Here is a 19,240-nt window from a genome sequence, read left to right as displayed (position 1 = left end):
TGAATTCAAGTCTTAAAACTTCAAATTCAGAGTTCATTCTAGTATAGGAAATTGTTTATTTTAAGCACATGTGGAAACAGAGGTGAAGTCATTTGTTCTCAAAGTGGAATTAACTATCTTATAAGGTAATAAAACCAGAAATTTAGACCTTACATGGCACCTTAGAAATCATAGAATCTAACACTCTCATTTTGCAGATGAGGAAACTGAAGGTCACATGAATTTGGTAGCAAAGTTGAGGTTCAAATGCAGGTTCTCTGACTCCAAAACTAATATTTTTTTTCCCATGGAGCCAAATTGATTTCTCCATTCTAAAGGTCTTTAACAAAGGTAGGAAAACTAACTTGTCAGACATACCATAGAGGGAATTCTTGTCCATGTGAATTGGAATTGGAAATGATATTGGCATTAAATTTGGAATTGATAGCTTTGAGATTCCTTTCATACTTGACATTTTGTGGTAACCTGTACTCCATGTCGAAGAGAATTTTAGAGAAAAAAGAGTGTTGGGAAACCTGCAAAGAATGAAAAGTAATTTCACTTAACTCAGTGCTTGATAAAGAGGGTTTCTTCCCTGGGAGTTCTCTATTCCAATAAAACCACAACTCTGGGGAAAAACCTAAAAGAAAATAAATCCTAGGGGCAAGAAGTCCAAGGGGAAGAAAAGGTCGAAGTATTGTCCCCTCTTAGAAGGGTTAGTGGAATGATCACCCCTTTCATTTTTAGTGAAAGTTACTCACACCTGGGCACCATGGTCACAGCAATCTGAAATAGGAAGTCTAGAGACAGCAGTTGTGCTGCATGGTGGCTCATATCTTCCATGTGAGGCAAACTGTAAGGGAGGGCAGTCATTCTTGAATGTTTCTTGTTGTATGTAAATGTAGAAGAAGTTTAATCCCTCTATGTCAATGGCAAAGTCCATTAGCTCTATGCTGGTAATAACTGATGGAAAGTTATTTTTGAGCAGGGGGTTCATAACCTCTTTTTTTGGTATGTCAGTCTGGTAAACCCTCCTCAGAATATTGTTTTTCAGATGAATAAGTTTTAAATATATAAGGTTACTAAGGAAGCCAATTTTATTGAAATACAGTTATAAAATATTTTAAAAATCAAATTCAAGGTCCCCTGCAATCTGTCCATGGATCTTTGAGAACTAGAATTTCTGGACTAGAATCTTCTCTGTGTGAGAGGAAGGTTAGAGGATTAAGAAAACTTTGACAACTACCAATATAGCATAAAGACAAAGTCAGACAATATCAGTATATATTATAAATCTGCTTTATTAGACAAGAGTAAGAGATGGAAGAGACCAAAGAAAAATGCCACAGGGATACAGTTTCTATATTCTATCTGCTTTTGTCACTTTTGTTTCCAGGGACTGGCAAGAAAACACCAATGCCTTGTCTTTTTAGCACATAGAGATTCAATAGGCGTACAACCCCAGATAGCCCGCTGAAGGTGACCAAGTGATTCTTTCAGATCCAAAGTGACTGTCTGTTCTTAAAAAGGATATGGTATTTTCTTCCAAGGTCTCAGACCAAGGACCTTAGAGAAAATAGGTGGACAATCTGATAACTTGGCAGGAGGGTCAGATAAAACTTGTGTGACCCTGCTCATTGATATTCTCAACAATTTTATGGCTAGAAGGTCATACTTGATGTATATAATGTATATAATCCAGTTGGTGAATATGTGGCGATTCAAATTTTAGACCCAATCCTGGGTGCAAAAGAGGATCAAAGGTTGGGGTAGGGGTGTCTAGAAATCAGCCCCAACATCTGCAGCAGCTCAAAAGGATAGCAGCCTTGATGCTAAGGGTTAGGAACAGGAAGCATTCTGGAGCCAAAGATCTGGTAGATGTGTGTTAGTGCTTGTAGCTCTTCTTAGTGGAAGATGTGGTCGTGGTGTACTTTACGCTGGTGCTGCTGCCCCCTAGAGAGCCTCTTCCACTGCCAGTACTGAAGCCTCCTCCTACGCTGAGTCCTCCTCCGACATTGTAGCTACCACTGCTGCCATAGGAATAACCGCTTCCTCCACCTAGACCAAAACCACTGCTCATGCCACTTCCACTGCCATACCCACTGGAGACTGTGGAGTTCACGACAGCTGTAAAAGGAAGGAAATGGAAAGAAATACACATTGAGACCCCACTAAGTCAGAAAACTATGAAGAAATAAAAACAAAAGTGAAGAGAACAATCAAAGATACTTACAGATGTTGACTGGTCCAACACCCTCTCCAGTCATTCTGTATGGGAGGAAACAAAAGAGTGTATCTCAAAATACTAAACTTGTGACAAAGTGGGATGATCTCAGAAGTTTCTCTGGTGGCCCAAAGAGTAACAATTCACTTTGTATTTTCTCAAAATGAGCTCACAGTTTCTGAGGTTCTGCTCAGTGACTGGATACCTGAGGTGACCCACCACACAGACCCCTAGTCACCTGCACTCCTCTCCCTCCAGCAGCTTCCTGTAGGTGGCAATCTCAATGTCCAAGGCCAGCTTGACATTCAGCAGCTCCTGGTATTCACGTAGCTGCCGGGCCATGTCCTGTTTGGCCCTCTGAAGAGCAGCTTCCAGCTCCTCTAATTTGGTCCTGGCATCCTTGAGGGCCATCTCACCCTTCTGCTCAGCTTCAGCAATGGCATTCTGCAGGTTAGCACACTACAGGGAAAAAGAAAATAATCTCACATTTTCTTCCTTTCTACTGGGATGGAGACTTACGGCAAAAAAAAAAAAAATTAGGAAAATAACTGGAACTCAAATCCTTTTCTCTTCCATCAGCAAGCCTCAAATTAATGCTGTTCCAGTGTTAAGTCTTATCAAATGAATGGCAACTGGTGGGAGATGGGCCAGATTATAGTAAGGACAGAATAAAGAAGCTTATTAATTGCTTCATGTGGGTAGATTTGGTATAAGGAAAGATCTTAGCAGTTCCTACAATGGTACATGAGCTGAGTTATTATGGTGTAGTGTTGAAGATGTCTGGAAAGGAAGTGCAATCTTGGCCCAGGAAATGGTTATAACCTACCTGTTTCTTGACATTGTCAATCTCTGTTCTCAGCCTCTGGATCATTCGGTTTATTTCAGAAATCTCATGCTTAGTATTGCGGAGGTCATCCCCATGGCGGCCAGCTGAGATCTGCAGTTCCTCATACTTATGTGACAGAAAAAAAGAAAAGGAGAGTGACAACATCAGTATCATACTGAAATGTTTCCCAAATTGTCTCAATATTTCCTCATGGGATTCTCTCTAAGTGCTCACTAGTACACTTTAACTTATCCTTCATAAGTCAACTGTCAGGGGGAGTGACTTTTCATGTCCCAAGGTTCTATTCCCTCAACACTCTGGTAGGTTATGATGAAGATTATGAACATCCCAGTTACCACCACCCTTATCTCACCTTGGTCTGGTACCAGGACTCAGCCTCAGTTCTGCTTCTCTGGGCAATCTCTTCATACTGAGCTTTGACTTCCTCAATGATGCTGTTCAGGTCCAGAGAGCGGTTGTTGTCCATGGACAGAACAACAGAGGTGTCAGAGATGTGGGTCTGCATCTGAGACAGCTCCTGAAGGACAGAGACAGTCAGTTATACCACCTGTACTTCAGGGAAGTATTCCCAGGAGATTTGGGAATTCCCCAACAGGTGCTCTAGCCCAAGCTTTCATTAGATAATATTTCAGGGTCTAATGGATCTGAGACATCAGGCTTAAAGTTTTACTTATTGAATAGTTAGCATATTTCTTTTGGCATCTGTCCCTTTTAAAAAAGCATTTTTTGTTGGTGAAATAAGAAAGAATTCTTACTGCTTCATAGATGGCCTTTAAGAAGTTGATTTCATCTAGGAGGGTGTCTACATTGGCTTCCAGTTCAACCTTATTCATATAGGCAGCATCCACATCCTGAATGGGGAAAGCATGCAGGAAGAAATCAGTCAATGAAAGCTCCTTTCTCCTACAACCAAATCCAGAATGCTTACTTGGGCACAGACTTCCTCTTTCTGCAGCATGTTCCTAAGATTCAATCAACTCACCTTCTTTAGTGTCACAAATTCATTCTCTGCTGCTGTGCGCTTGTTGATTTCATCTTCGAACCTGGATAGAAGTAGAAAGGAAAGATAGTTGAGCCAATGGCCAACAGAGCAGGGGAAAACCAAGCTGAAATCTCACGTCACCCACAAAATGGACTATTCCCATGTGGATCAAGAATCTCCTTCATTGCTATGGAGAGGTGAACTAATAGAGGGCATACTTGGAAATTTAGGAGATGGAGTTGTGATCTCTGAACTTCTTTTCTACTCCACCCCCACCCATTCTGTCCTCCTAGGGATGATATTTCCTCTTTGAATCTTTTGTAAATTTTCCCCATTTTTCTGTTCTTCATCCTTTAGGGAACTGAGTCTCACACTTTTTTTTTTGGCAAATATAGTCCTTTCATTTCCTCTCACTTACTTGTTCTTGAAGTCCTCCACTTGATCTTGCATGTTTCTCAGCTCTGAATCCAGAGAACCTTTCTCACGTGTGATTCTGTCCAGTTGCCCCCTGAGTTGGCTAATATAGGACTCAAACATTGGCTCCAAATTTTGCTTCACAGTCTTGGTGCCCTGTTCCTGGAGCAGTCTCCATTTTGTCTCCAAAACCTTGTTTTGTTGTTCAAGAAATCGCACCTAGAGAACAGAAGAGAAAGTCAGTCCCATAAAGCATCCTGAGATGGTGGTAGTCAGTGGAAAAAGACAATAATTCATCAAATTATGGCATGACCTGCTCCGACTGCTAGCAGGGCAGCAAATCCTGATATTGTCATGTTGTGAAGTGAGGTTTTGACCATGGCAATTCTTGACTCAAATTATACTGATAACTCCTCATTTTCCTTTTGGGGACTGCTCAATCATTATCCCTATCAGCAGATTTAAATAAAAGCTTCCCTCTTCTAAATCTCCTTTATATCATCACTTTAGTTAGTTTGTTTTTTAAAAAGTTGTAATTGAATTTAAGGAGACAATTTATTCACTTTAGAGTACAAAATGGGTTCTAGAATCTTATTGTTGGACTTTAGAGGACATGTAGTCCCACCTCCTACCCAGTACAGGAATCTTTTATACATAACCCTTTAAAGCCTCTGAAAAGCAATAGTTATTTTTAATCCACACATATTTTTAAAGTGCCCTAGAATTCATTGCCTTTCCTATCATGATGATTCTTGAGTAAACCAAACATATCTTTTGTTATACTTGAGTCTTCCTAAAATAGGATGCAAGAATCATAGTCTTAAAAATGAAAGTGATCTTAGAGGTCAACATGTACAATCCCCTCCTTTTACAACTGAGAATCCTGAGACTCAGAAATGGTAATTTGCTTAAAATCATACAGGTTGTATAATAGAACATGGATTCAAATGTTGGTCTTTTCAATGGGATAGAATTTTCCCTGTATCGTGCTCCCATACTATGCCATGGGGACTCCATTATCGTTCCCAACTGGTTAGAATTCCCTCTGTACCATGTTACCTTACTATTCACAGGAGCTCAACTATTATTGGCTGACAAAAATTTCTCATCATTCCCTTACATATTTCAGCAATGAAAGAACAACCTGTATTTTAACTTGTTTACCTCATATGCCCTAGGGTTATTGATAGCTGAGAAGTCTCCCCATTCATGGAGAAGAGGAAAAGTTTCTAAGAAATTAAACAACTTAGGCATGTTATTATCCCTTTCAGTAATCATCAAATGATCATCAATTTGACAATTTTTCTCAATAAAGAGAGAATTTGAGTCTCTCTTCTCTTTTATTCCCAAATCCCTCTCTGACTACAAGTTAAGCACAAAGAGATAAACACTGATTTTTTAGGGGACTCTGAAATATCTGGTAGTAGGCATATCATAGTATTTTACCTTGTCAATGAAGGAAGCAAACTTGTTGTTGAGGGTCTTGATCTGTTCCCGCTCTTCAGACTTCACCCTCTGGATGGTGGGGTCAATTTGGAGGTTGAGGGGAGCCAGGAGACTCTGATTGATAGTGACTTCTTGGATGCCACCAGGGGGGCAGACAGGAAACCCAGCTCCTCCATAGCCACCACCAAAGCCAGCTCCACCACCAAATCCGAAGCCACCACTGCCTCCACTGCTGAAACCAAATCCACCTCCTATTCTTCCGCCATATCCACTCTGGAAACCACAGCTGCTCCCTGCGATGGAGATCTTTTTGGACCTCCCTAGATTGTAAAGGCTCCTGCTGCCGAAACCAGCTCCCCCAGAGACTCCACAAGACCTTCCAAAGCCACCACTGCCCCCAGAACGGCAAACAGATACAGAGCTGAAACCTGACCGGTTGATGCCAGGGGTGATGGCAGAGTTAGCACTGAAGCCACTCCGGCCACTTCTTTGAATCCTGACTGTAGACTGAGAAGACATCATGGTTTGATTTTGCTCAAAAATGAGGAGGCTGAAGAGAGAAAGTTAAAGCTAAAGAGGACAAGAGAGGAAGAGAAGGACTGTGTGAGACTGAGGTCCTAGCAATGGTTTTATATATGGAGAAAACTAGGGTTGGGTCCAATGTATGAAGATGAGCTTGCAGGTGGGGAAGGGTTGGGCTTTACAAATAGTGAGATCATTCCCACCTTGCTGGAAAAGGTATGAAAGACCAAGGTTGCTTTTTTAACTTCCGTTAGTCATAGTGAAATACTCTAGCCTTCCAAACTTAACTTGATCCCTAGACAATGAAGGTAGTATGCAAATTCACTGAAGTCATCTAAGAGTCATGTTTCTAAACAAAGGAGACAAGGAGCCAAGGAGCTGATGTGTGGTAATTGTGCTTTGCTTACTCAGATATGTCCCCCCAAGTCTCTCCCTCTACCAGCACCACCCTCTGTAGGACTTTGCCATAAGGCAGTTAAGCATTTACTCAATGGTGTGTTTGTGTGTGTGTGTGTGTGTGTGTGTGTGTGTGTGTGTGGTATGAATGTGTTTGTGTTTCTAAGGAGGCTAAGAAAGCCACAGTCTCATTTGTTCCTATAACTTCTTCATAACATCCTAGTGATTTTCTTTGGGGGGGGGCATAATCTGATGATATCTGTCATCAAAGGAGCTCAATGGTGCCCCTACCCACTGGCAGCAGGGTCTTTGGAGAACTTTTCTGAGAGAAAAGGCAGAATCTCTACCCACCACACTGGCATTTGAAGTAAGGGGCTTCGGTTCAGCAACTATTTATTAAGCATTATCATGTGCAATACATTCTGCCTTAACATTTTATTGGAATGATATGCCATAGATTGTCATAGATAACAACTGAGGGTGAGATAGATCAACAATAATTCTAAGATGTATCTTTCTCCAGTAGAATGAGAACCCTTTAAGTTTTCCTTCTTGTGTTTTTCATTCATTTTGTCAGAGTATCTCTGGTGCCTATGACTGTTCCTGAGTTGTTCCATTAGATGGAGAGGACATTGTCCATTGTTCTTCCCACTTAACTCCCTACCTTAGCTTTTCTGCTAAACTATCATAGGACATTTTCATCTCCACTTTCTTCTTCCTTGGATTGCCTAACTGCAGATAGCATGATGAGGAGAACACAAAATGTATTAATGGAGCAACACATCGTTAAAGAAACTTCTAGTGGAGTGGGTGATATCTTCAGAATCAGATAACAAGGCTTCTAGTGGAGCAGCAAAAGGGTATTCAGCTATGAGTCATAGGTATATGTTCTAACAAGTAAGAGTGATTTTAGAGGCATATATCAAATACATATTTCTGATCTTACTTGCAAACTCAAATCCCAGCAGAGCTGCTCAGGGCAGTGTTTTGGGCAGGAGGGAGGGAGAGTACTGTAATTTGAAATTGACAAATTCATTTGCTGAGAAAAGGAAATAAATGTTATTATCTCTTTCCTACTACTATTAGCCTTCAGTGCTTTGTATCAAAGTTTTTTGAGAATAATTCGGAAGGTGTCCATACTCTAGGAGCAACTGGGAGAAACAAGAAAATTTGAGAGATCTTGTTTCTCTCAGCACAGTGAGTTTTTCTGCTACCATCCTCAACTTTTGACCAAGCAGTTGACCCTTTTCAACCCTTTTGGTTGGTCACTGTCCCCCATTCCCTTGTCATGGGTAGAACTTTTACTGCCACCAAAGAAGATGCCAACTCAGCATCTGGTTTGGCGGATGGCTCTTGAAGATGTCGGAAGCAGCATTCCTCCCTCCACCCTAGTTGCCCAACGGGATTCCAAGAATGCGCTTCCACCCAGTTCTGGGAAAGAAATGTTCCTTCTTGGGGCAGGGTGTCTCTGCCTAGGATCAATGGGAAGGGACTTCAGAAACAATCTAGTCCAACTCCCACATTTTACTGCTGAAGAAACAAAAACATAAAGAATTTAAATGACTTGGATGTAGTAAAATGGCAGAGAGAGAACATAAAAACAGATCTTCTAATCTAAGTCCACTATGTGAGTGAATCAAACTAGCATTTATCACTCTTTCACATAGGCTCTACCCCCATTGTTTTGGGATCAATGCCTTAGACATGACTTCAGTATCAGAGGAGGTAGGAATACCTGATAAGAAGGATGATACAATGTCAGATAGCCATGGGATATTTGACCAACAATGTGGAAAAGACTTTCTCTGGGTGATGTGGGAGGGGAAGGGATCAGTCAATATCTGCTAACTTCTTTCTAGAAATCTGTCATCCGAATGGCCTTACTTGCAGGTCCCATATCCCTGCTGATTGCATTCTCACATCAATACCCTTCTCCTTATCTTTCTTTAAAAAAATTATATTGATAATATATAAATTTTTGATACTTCTTTTCTTTTTTAAACATCATTATTACTTCCCACTAAATATATGTCATCCTCTTTTACAGTCAAGGAAAGAAAATCTTTTGAAAATGTATTTGTCATTTCTTAACATATAATAACATTCCATTACAAATGTGTAGTATGATTTATTTAATTGTCCTTTGAACACCCATCATTTTGTTTTGAATTCTTAACTACTCTAAAAAGTACCTTTATGAATATTTTTAAGCATATAGAACATGTCCCAAATGTTTAGTGCAGTTTTCAGGCTTAATCATTTTAGAAGTATAAATGTTAAATTGAACAACATTTTACTTGAAAGTCTAATCAGTGGATAGAGCACCGGCCCTGGAGTCAGGAGTACCTGAGTTCAGGTCCTGCCTCAGACACTTAATAATTATCTAATTACCTAGCTGTGTGGCCTTGGGCAAGCCACTTCACCCCATTTGCCTTGCAAAAACTAAAAAAAAAAGTCTAATCATTGAGGAGAAAAGGGAGACAATTTGGAACTCAAATATTAAAAAAAATCAGTGATAAAATTGTCTTTACATGTAATTGAGTATAATAAAATATTTAAAATATTAATTATTTCAATTTCTTGTATATTTATTCAGTGTTGTGGCTTTTAAATAATGCATTTTAATGCTATTTTACTAAGCATGGGGCATTGTATATGCAACAGTTTCTGGTTAACACATTCTTAGACTGATGAACTGGTAGCAGAGATCTTGCTTGATTCAATCACTCTGGGAAAAAATTGATACTTTACAACTAGTGACATCATTATTAGATATAAGCCTCCAAAGGTCAAAGACAAAGGGAAATGGCCTTTTTGGATATGTACAAAAATATTTAGAGCAACACTTTTGTTGTAGCTAGAATTAAATACAACATTTAGACCAATTCAAAATCTACCCAAAATAAGTCATTGGTGTCCTGCCTGTAGCCTTTGCAGCATATTAGCCCTGATTTTTTCCAAGGCAATGTTTACATAACACCAGGTCCAGAATAAATGAAAGGTTTTTAAAAATCCATCATTTCTCTGGCTACTGGGTTCAGTGCTGGGACATCCTGTCCTCAAGGAGCTAAAGTACTAAAGATATAAAATGAGACAAAATACAGTCCCTGCATATGCAGAGGCAATTTACAGATGAGGAAGTCAAAGCAATCCATAGTCATCTGAGAAATTGTTCTAAATTCTTACTGATTAGAGAAATGCAAATTAAAGTATCTCTGTGGTCCTCACACCTCTCAGACTAGCCAATATGACCAGAAAGGACAATGATCAAAGGATAATGTTGGAAGGGAGCTGTGAACTCATCCAACCTTTCAGGAGAGCAATTTGGAATTATGCCCAAAGGGCAATAACAATAAATAATATAACAATAAATAAAATACCCCTTGATCCAGCAATACCACTACTGGGTCTATACCCTGAAGAGATCATGAAAAAGGGTAAAAATATCACCTGTACAGAAATATTCACAGCAGCTTTGTGGTGGCAAAGAATTGGAAATTGAGGGAATGTCCATCAATTGGGGAATGGTTGAACAAATTGTGGTATATGTACATTATGGAACACTATTGCTCTATTTAGAAACCAAAAGGGATGAAATTCAGAGAAACCTGGAAGGATTTGCATGAACTGATATTGAGTGATTTGAGCAGAACCAGCAGAACATTGAACACCCTAACAGCACCATGGGGTTGCTGATCATTCTTAATGGACTTGCTCATTTCATTAGTACAACAATCAAGGACAATTTTGGGGTATCTGCAAGGGAGAATACCATCTGTATCCAAAGAAAGAATTGTGGAGTTTAAACAAAGATCAAAGACTGTAACCTTTTAAAATTAAAAAAAGATATCCTATGTAATTTTGCTATCTGTTATATTTTATTTTTTTCCTTAAGGATATGATTTTTCTCCTAACACATTCAGTTTTGATCAATGTATAGTATGGAAACAATTCAGACTGCCTTCCATGGGGGGTGGGGGGAGCAAAGTGAGATTAGGGGAAAAACTGTAAAATTAAAAAAAAACTCACAATCCCTGCCCTCAAAGAGTTTACAATCTATTGGAGGAGTCAACATGCAAGCAAACTTCTGCAAAACAAGATATATACAGGATAAATAGGAAATAATTAAAAGAGAGGAAGAACTGGAATTAAGGAGTTAGATAAGACTTGCTGTAGAAGATGAAATTTTAAATTGGTACTTAGAGTAAGATAGGGAGATTAGCACAAAGGAGGGAGAAGGAAGACGATACAGGTTTGTCCTAGTTTGGAAGGTCCTATTTACCTCCAATAGTCCCTGCTTGAGTTATGTCCTTGAGTGAGTCCAGAGCTCTACTGAGTAGGCAAGAAGTAGTTTTAATAAGAGAACCACTTCTCCACCTCCTATCTCTTATCATTACTCCCAGTTCAATTCATCACATTACTGATAATGTTCTGTATTTCCCTTGATTCTCATCATTGACTCTCACTGATAATATATTTTTGTAGTAAGATATTGACTCTAATGTCAAATATTGGCAAACTTGCTTGCATAAAATAAGGGATTCAATAAGAATTTAGAGAATGAATGAATGAATGAATGAATGAATGAATGAATGGTATGGTATAGTAGCCTTAAAATCTTTCATACTTAAAGATTAAGTTAAGTTCAGGGAATCTAATTAATGATATTTTAGAGATGGAGGGGGAAAGGCAGGAAGCATTAGCTTCTTCCCTGCCCTGAGCCCTGCTTCTTGGTGACATTGGGAATATGGTCAACTTTCCAAAAGCCCCACTCCTGGAATCCTCACGAAGTGACTTAGAATCATGGTAATGTACCCATCTTGTTGGTACAACCCAACATCACACCTAAAGTGCTACAGTATTCTGGGTGTGCTACCCATATTGTCACCCCCTTTCATCATTGCTATTTCCATCATTCACTTTCGTTTACTGCTTGTCACTGAGAGAAGGGTATAAGGAAATTATATAACTTAAAAATAAGCATATACATGTGAATGAATATTGCAAAACTTTCATAACCTATAATTGGAAAAATAAAATGTCAATAAAAAAGATGTACTGGTAACTGTACTGCCAAATCCTCCTTCCCCTCCCCTCTCCCCCCTCCCCCCAACCTTTGACTTACTTGGAATTAGAATGGGAGGAGTTGAAGAAAGTAGCACATAATATGTGCTAAATAAATGTTTATTGATTAATTCATTCTGGCTTCTTAATCGGACCACAAGACTAAGGCCACAACACTGCTAGGTTTGTCTCAATTCACAAGAACATAGCTGGTTAGTTGAAGGCTATGTCAAGATAAACATAAACATTGGCCTTGAACCTTTTAATCATCTTTCCCCATCAACAGACCCCTTAATTACTCTGTCTAGATTTATTCCTCAGCAGCTAGCATACACCTGCTCCTTCCTGCTCTCCCCTTCTCTATGACACCTCCAAGTACTGAAAAACAATTTTTCACTCTCCAGCCTCAGTTGTCTGCTCCCTCATTTCAAATACCCTTAACTCTGTCATCCTGTGTGTCACACTCCAGATCTGTCTGCCCCCTTTACTATGCTCTCTGGAATTCCTGCCTACATTTTACCTTTTTTTCTTTCTCATTCCTTCCATATTTTGCCACTCACTGAAACTTGACTCTCTTCTGATGATACTGCTGCCCTTGCTAACTTTTTCAACACTTTCATTCATACATCTGACTCACTGGGTATGGTTAGTGTTGTCGGATTACTCCTGGTGCCCTATTGAAGTTTCCAGACTCCCTTTCCTCTTTCCAGATCTCAAATTCTCTTCCTTTGATGATATTTCAGTTTAAATTTATCACCCAATTCAGATTCTGGTAGCTGTTGCCTTCTACCCAACACTTCCTCTACCCCACCCCAGATATTCTCCTTTTCTCAACAATTTCAGTGTCTGGTTAATGCTTCTGCTCCCGCATTTCAATTTCTTCCCTTATTTTAGAGGACTTCAGTGTGCATCTTAATTATTCCTTCAGATACTCAAACTTTCCCTTTTCTCATTCTATTCATACTTCCCCACTCTACCTCAGCTAGTCAATGTCCCACTTCTCTATCCACCAACTCAGAAATTCCTTTCTCTTCCCATAATCTTATGTCTTTCCATTTATCCCTCATTTGTCCTAAACCTATTCTTCATTCTCCTCATGCCCTCCAATCCCAACATCCCTCTGGACTATTCCAGACATTGCTTCTGCTCTGGTGTTCTTCCTTCCCAGTCTTGATATTTTGCCAAATCAGTTCAAATCTATGTTCTCCTCTACTCTTTATTGTTTGTAGTTCAATTTTTTATTTTTAATAAACTCAGAATATGCACAGCATATGAGCTATTGCTAAGTATGGCTTAAAGTTCAGACTTTAAATCTGACAAATTTTTTTTTCAGGTTTTTGCAAGGCAAATGGGGTTAAGTGGCTTGCCCAAGGCCACACAGCTAGGTAATTGTTAAGTGTCTGAGACTGGATTTGAACCCAGGTACTCCTGACTCCAGGGCCAGTGCTTTATCCACTATGCCACCTAGCTGCCCCTAAATTTGACAAATTTAAATCCATTCTTACATATGATTTTTCTGTCTTAATTTATGAACAGATGATATTACTGGAAGATGAAATTGTTACCACTGAATGTGCAAGTCACTGATAATGCTAGGACATAATGTGCCAGGGATAAAGGGGAAAGAAAGTGATCTCTTTCACAACTAAACAAATTTCACACAATCAATTGTTGAAACTTTAGCAAGTTCAGTTTCCTTCTCTGATCCCCTTGCTCCTTTATTCTATTAGCAGCCATGGCTTTTGCATTGAATCTTTGATCCCTCCTACCATCTTCCTCCTTCACTCTTACTCTGGTGTTGCTGAATGAGACTGGAGGATATCACAGAATTGTGCTGAATGACTGCATTTTCAGTTTATGTTAGTTTTAATCTCAATTGGGCACTTTTTAAAATCTTCTCACATTCTACTCTTGGGCACAGACTAGGATCCAGCCTCATTTGTTCTGTTTGCTATTCTGCATATGACCCTCCATTTCCTACCTCTCTGCCTTTGCCCTAGATGCTCTTCATGCTTTACAATGCTCTGAGAATCAGTCCCTGGTCTCAGTTAGGTCTCCGCTCAAACACCATCTCCTCTTGTCCTTATCTCCCCAACTTAGAGTTCCTCTCCCTCAAGGTTTATCTGCTATCCATTTTCTATTTATTGTATATATATATATATATACTGATGTATATATGCTATCTCCCACATTAGAATGTAAGTTCCTTGATGGCAGGAACTGTTTCTGCTTTTTCTTCATCTCCCCAGTGATTAATGCACAATGCCTTACACATATTAAGCACCTAATAAATACCTGCTAATTGAATAATTATTGATATGCTGTATAATGGCCTCATTTTAAAGTTTTGACTTGGGTGAATCCTCCATGTTAGCCATTAGGGTACCTGAGTCTGATAACTTCCTGCCTTGGATTCCCTTCTCCAAATATATTAGATACTAATGGTGATAGAAAAAAAACTTATGTTAGCCACAAGTGTCAGAGCTGAGGTCCCAGATTTGGGATAAGTTTCCAATCTCTACCTATTCCTGCATTAGAGAAGAGAAGACAATTAATTTAGTTTTTGTAAATTTTATTTTTATTTAAGGCAGTGGGGTTAAGTGACTTGCCCAAGGTCACACAGCTAGGGAATTATTAAATGTATGAGGTCACATTTGAACTCAGGTCCTCCTGACTCCAGGGCTGGTGCTCTATCGACTGTGCCACCTAGATGCCCCAATTAATTTAGTTTTAATGCCAAATTCAGTGCTGGTCCAAAACCATCAGACTAATTTACAGTGCAGAAATGTATATTTCAGTGGCTAAAATGGCTCTAATTTTGTTAAATATTTCTCATTACAATTTTTGGTTTTGTATATGTACAAGCTTTCAAAATTTTATTTTATTTTTAATTTATGGAATAAAACAAGCATTTCCATAACAGTATCATAAAAAGATGATTTGCACATGAAAATGCAAATCTATTATGTACAATTTGCTGTTCTTTTTTTAAATATATAATAAAGTTATCGTGTAATCTTTTTCCTTTTTTCTCCCCTACTGAGTCCTAGAAATGGCTGCCATTAGACACAGATGATTGTGTTTATACACATATATATCTATGTGTGTATATATGTCTATGAATCGCTTATGTAAAATTGTTCTATACATACTTCTATATATCAGTTCTTTCATTGGGTACAGATAGCATCTTCATATGTCCTTTATTTTTAATATGTGTATTTATAATAGTCAAAATGATTTAGTCACTCAAAGCCTTTATTAAAACAATAGTTTATTAGCTTAAATTTAAGTTTCTGATTTTGAGTCATATCTAGATCTATTTTTGAACCCCCAGAGCGTTTATTAGGAAACACAAAGAAATACATACATACATATATGTGTGTGCATGCATATACATATATATGTGTGTGTATATGCATATGTAAATATACTTATGAAAACAATTAACACACTCTCTATTGCTGTTGAAAGGATATCACTGATCATAGCTTTGTAGAGTGAGTGTGCTCACATCTGGACTAATGGTGCCTCTTGGATAGTTCTCAACTAAAAACTTTATAACAATGTCCTAGACATCTGGGAGATAGAGTTAATTTCAGATAGGTTAAGATTCAAGTCCAGGCATCACACAGATCATTAGTCTCTGACCAATTAGGTGGCACTGTGGATAGAGAGCTGAACATAAGAGTTAGAGAGATCTGCATACAAATCCCATCTCAGACACTTAGCAACTGTCCTAGGCAAGTCAATTAATCTCCTTCCTTATCTATAACCATTTCCTACCTCCCAGGATTTTGGGGAAGGTCAAATGAGATAGCTTAAGCACCTTGTATACCTTAAATCAATATGTAAATTCTATCATTATTATTATTATTATTCCAGATGCCATGGCAACAACAAATTGGTTCTTTTTTTTAGATGTTTAAAATTTTTTTTTGCAAGGCAAATGGGGTTAAGTGGCTTACCCAAGGCCACACACCTAGGTAATTATTGAGTGTCTGAGACCAGATTTGAACTCAGGCACTCCTAACTCCAGGGCCGGTACTCTATCCACTGCACCACCTGGGTGCCTCCAAATTGGTTCTTTTGATTATGTCATCTCATCCTTTCATTTATTGCCCTAGTTCATCTTGTCTGTAAATTATCCTTATTAGTATGGCACCTATAGAATATTCTTATTAGGACAATCTGCTGAGTGAACTTCTAATGGAAAGTTCATGCATTTCTCCATTGAACAAATTGAATATCTGACTGTTTCAAATATCACAAATGAATATAAGTAATATGGTTTGAGTCTACTGAAAACCTGTAGTCTTACTCATTCATCCAAACTCCTGGGGAAGGCAATCAGTCACTTGTACCTGTTTTCCAGGGCAATCCACAGCTAGATCCTGTGTTCCTAGGACACAGAATACAGCAGAGAAGAACTGAGTGGGGAAGATATGTTCTGCAAATTCCCTGATCTTAAAATTAGATATCTGGTTCTCTGCCATTGAAAAGAGAATCTAGTGGTAGACTGTTTTCCTGTCTGTGAGAGGCAAAAAAGAGATGGATATCAATGACTAGAACATAAGGTGTCACTGGGAAGAGTGCCTGAGGAGTCCAGAACAGGAAGAAATGGCCACATTCAAACAGATAAATTGACTGCTAATGAGTTCTACCTTTCCCACATTTCTGAGTCATGGGCATATTCACCCCCATTAACTTTGCCTTTTGTTTGCATTGGATTGTATCTTTGGCTTAGAATTGGGTGTAGTTTGGCACCACCTGATGCAAACCTGGTAGCCATGGAGCCAGCTGTCATCATCTTGAAATATACTATGGATCCCCGGCATCCCCAGCAAAGGCCCCATTATCCAAAGTAGTCAAGAAGTCAACAAATATTTATTAGGTGCTAAGTACTGGCATACAAAGATAGGCAAATATGGTTTCTGTCCTCAGAGAGCTCACATTTTCATAGGGGAAACAATATATACAAGATATATACAGAATGAAGGGAAGGTATTCTCAGAGGGAAGGAACTAGCATGGGAGAGGGAAGGCTAGAGTAAGGTAGACAGGGAAAATGCCAGAGAAATGCCTCCCAGAATTTGAGCTGAATCACAGAAACCAGTAGGTGGAAATGAGAAGAGAGAGTACTCTAAGTGGGGACAGTGTGCAAAAGCATGGAGCTGGGTTATTGGATGTCTTGTGAGCGGAAGACTCTTTTGGCTAGATGTTTAAGAACATGAAAGGAGAAAAGTATAAGAAAACTTGAAAGGTAAGAAAGACTTGGGTGGTGAAAGATTTATATAAAATATCAAATCATTTTATATTTGATCCTGGAGGTAATAGGAAGCTTGTGAATGAGAAGGTACCATAATTAAACCAAAGCTTTAGGAGTAAAATCCAACCCCTTGGACAGAATGTTCAAATTTTTCTATCTATTTAGTATTTTTGTTGTTTGTTTTTTGCAAGGCAATGGGATTAAATGACTTGCCCAGGTTCACACAGTTAGGTAATTATTAAGTGTCTGAGGCTGTATTGGGATTCAGGTCCTCCTGACTCCAGGGCCAGTGCTCCATCCACTGTGCCACCTACCTGCCCCCTATCTAATTAGTATTGAGGTCTGATGATTCCCCAGCTTAGATTCTCTACTCCAGACAAATTTGCTCCCCATCACCAATCTCTTCTTCTCTTCCACTTTTTACCCTTTAAGTAAGATTTTTTTCCATCTGTGATACCTTATCTGCTTACTACTTTCCTTCTCAATTTTCTAAATACTGTTCAAAATATAGCTTCTCCTGGAAAACTACCTCCATTCATTCCTGCTATTTCACTCCTACCCCCAATGCCAGTACTCTATTCATTTGAATTTGTCTATCCAAACTCCTATGTTCTGCACGTGATCTAGAGCTGTGTCCCATCTCATCTCCGAAGCCCTTCTCTCTAGCACTATCAGACCAGGAACTCCCAAGGATGGAGATCATATCTCCTCTCCCCTCTTTCATCTTCCTCAACACTCAGCTTAAAAACTTTTTCAGGACAATTATAGCAGCCCTCTTAGGACACTCATTATGCTATTGACTGTTGCATCTTCAAATATTTTTCCCACAGGATTGAGCATGGGGAAGGTCAGGCTTGTCTTAATCAGAGAACAAAAACCTGAAAGTTATGACAGCTGTGCAAAATAGACTGAAACTAGCAGTTCTGAGTAATTCTTGATGACAGTTGAACCACCTCCCCAGGCAGACTGCAAATAGAAATGGTAGAACCTCAGGGAGTCACCTGCCCTCAGGTAGTAGGATACTACTTCCTCCTCCCCTAAGTAGCTCTTGATCATTTTTCCCAGTGACCTATGGAGTAACCTATGTGCTTCTTACTTTTCCAGGGAAGACAGGCATTAAGCAATTGTAGCTTGAGTCATTCATCATTATGATGATTTGCCCAAATGGCTGCTATATTGGGTTGGGTTAGGGGATGAGAAAAAGGAGCAAACTATCATAATCATCAGAAAGCTCTGATTTAGTGTTCAAGCCTGCATAAACTTAGTCTCTGCCCATGAAAGGCATGCAATCTATGGAAATTTGATTGTGCAAACCCAAAGTAGAAGGTAAGCATTTTCACACCAAGAGACAAATGAAGAGTAATGGAAGGATTCTTAGACTTGGATTCAAGAGACCTGGGTTTAAGAGTTGTTCATGAGACTTATTAGCTATATGATCTTGGACAAATCTTTCCACCTCTCTGGGTCTCAGTTTCCTTATCTGTAAAATGAGGTAGTTGAATTAGAAGATTTTTCTAAGACCCCTTTCAACTCTAAATTCTATGAAAAGGTGACAACACTTTTACCCCTACCTCTAGGGTTTACATGATCATTGATTTGAAGCTAGAAGGGGCCTTAGAATTCATGTAGTTCAAAACTCTCGTTTTACAGATAAGTAAACTAAGGTCTAGAAAGATGGAATGACTTGCCCAGAGTTACAGATGAAAAAAACAGGGATCCAAACCTAGATATTCTAACTCCAAATCAAATTTATTTTCTATGTTTTGTAAACCAGAGAGCACTGTAAAAATAAAACAGAGAAAGAGAGACAGAAATAGAGAAACAGAAATAGAGACAGAGAGAATAGAGAGTGAATATATAAAGAATTGTAGCAACCCATGGACTATGCAGAATGCTGATGCCATGTCGAAGAGGTTAAGGAGCCAGTTTCTAGGAGAGTCATGAATATATATGATGAAAAGTACCTTGGAGAGACCCCAGAGAAGCTGTCAATAATGTCTCATCTCTTAAGCAGATTCTTTGACTCAAGTTGCAGGACCCAAGTTGGAGGCACCTTCAAAAGATATTGGGCTCTTGAGTTCATTCCCTTCCACTGCAA

At 39.0% G+C, this 19,240-nt stretch overlaps 1 protein-coding gene across 1 annotated transcript; it reads right to left on the bottom strand.

Moving 5' to 3' along the window:
* Nucleotides 1–1,262: 1,262 nt before the first annotated feature.
* LOC141514783 (keratin, type II cytoskeletal 6A-like) lies at nucleotides 1,263–6,503 on the bottom strand. Its single transcript, XM_074225865.1, has 9 exons — nucleotides 5,893–6,503; nucleotides 4,451–4,665; nucleotides 4,033–4,093; nucleotides 3,806–3,901; nucleotides 3,403–3,567; nucleotides 3,030–3,155; nucleotides 2,442–2,662; nucleotides 2,213–2,247; nucleotides 1,263–2,106 (listed from the first exon to the last, which is right to left on the bottom strand). The coding sequence occupies exons 1-9, from the start codon at nucleotides 6,412–6,414 to the stop codon at nucleotides 1,865–1,867; spliced, it is 1,683 nt and encodes a 560-aa protein (XP_074081966.1). The 5' UTR covers nucleotides 6,415–6,503; the 3' UTR covers nucleotides 1,263–1,864.
* Nucleotides 6,504–19,240: the final 12,737 nt, after the last annotated feature.

This window comes from Macrotis lagotis, chromosome 2 (assembly GCF_037893015.1).
Source record: "Macrotis lagotis isolate mMagLag1 chromosome 2, bilby.v1.9.chrom.fasta, whole genome shotgun sequence".
NCBI classification, from domain to species: domain Eukaryota; kingdom Metazoa; phylum Chordata; class Mammalia; order Peramelemorphia; family Peramelidae; genus Macrotis; species Macrotis lagotis.
This window is presented reverse-complemented; position numbering and strand designations above follow the sequence as displayed.

What these genes read in the sequence shown, in the direction of transcription:
- LOC141514783 (XM_074225865.1), bottom strand. Translation starts at nt 6,414, where the DNA reads ATGATGTCTTCTCAGTCTACAGTCAGGATTCAAAGAAGTGGCCGGAGT. An exon ending in TTGCTTCCTTCATTGACAAG is followed by an intron (nt 4,666 to 5,892) that starts GTAAAATACTAT and finishes TCTGTTCTCTAG; the next exon opens with GTGCGATTTCTTGAACAACA. An exon ending in TGTTGGACCAGTCAACATCT is followed by an intron (nt 2,107 to 2,212) that starts GTAAGTATCTTT and finishes TTCCTTTTACAG; the next exon opens with CTGTCGTGAACTCCACAGTC.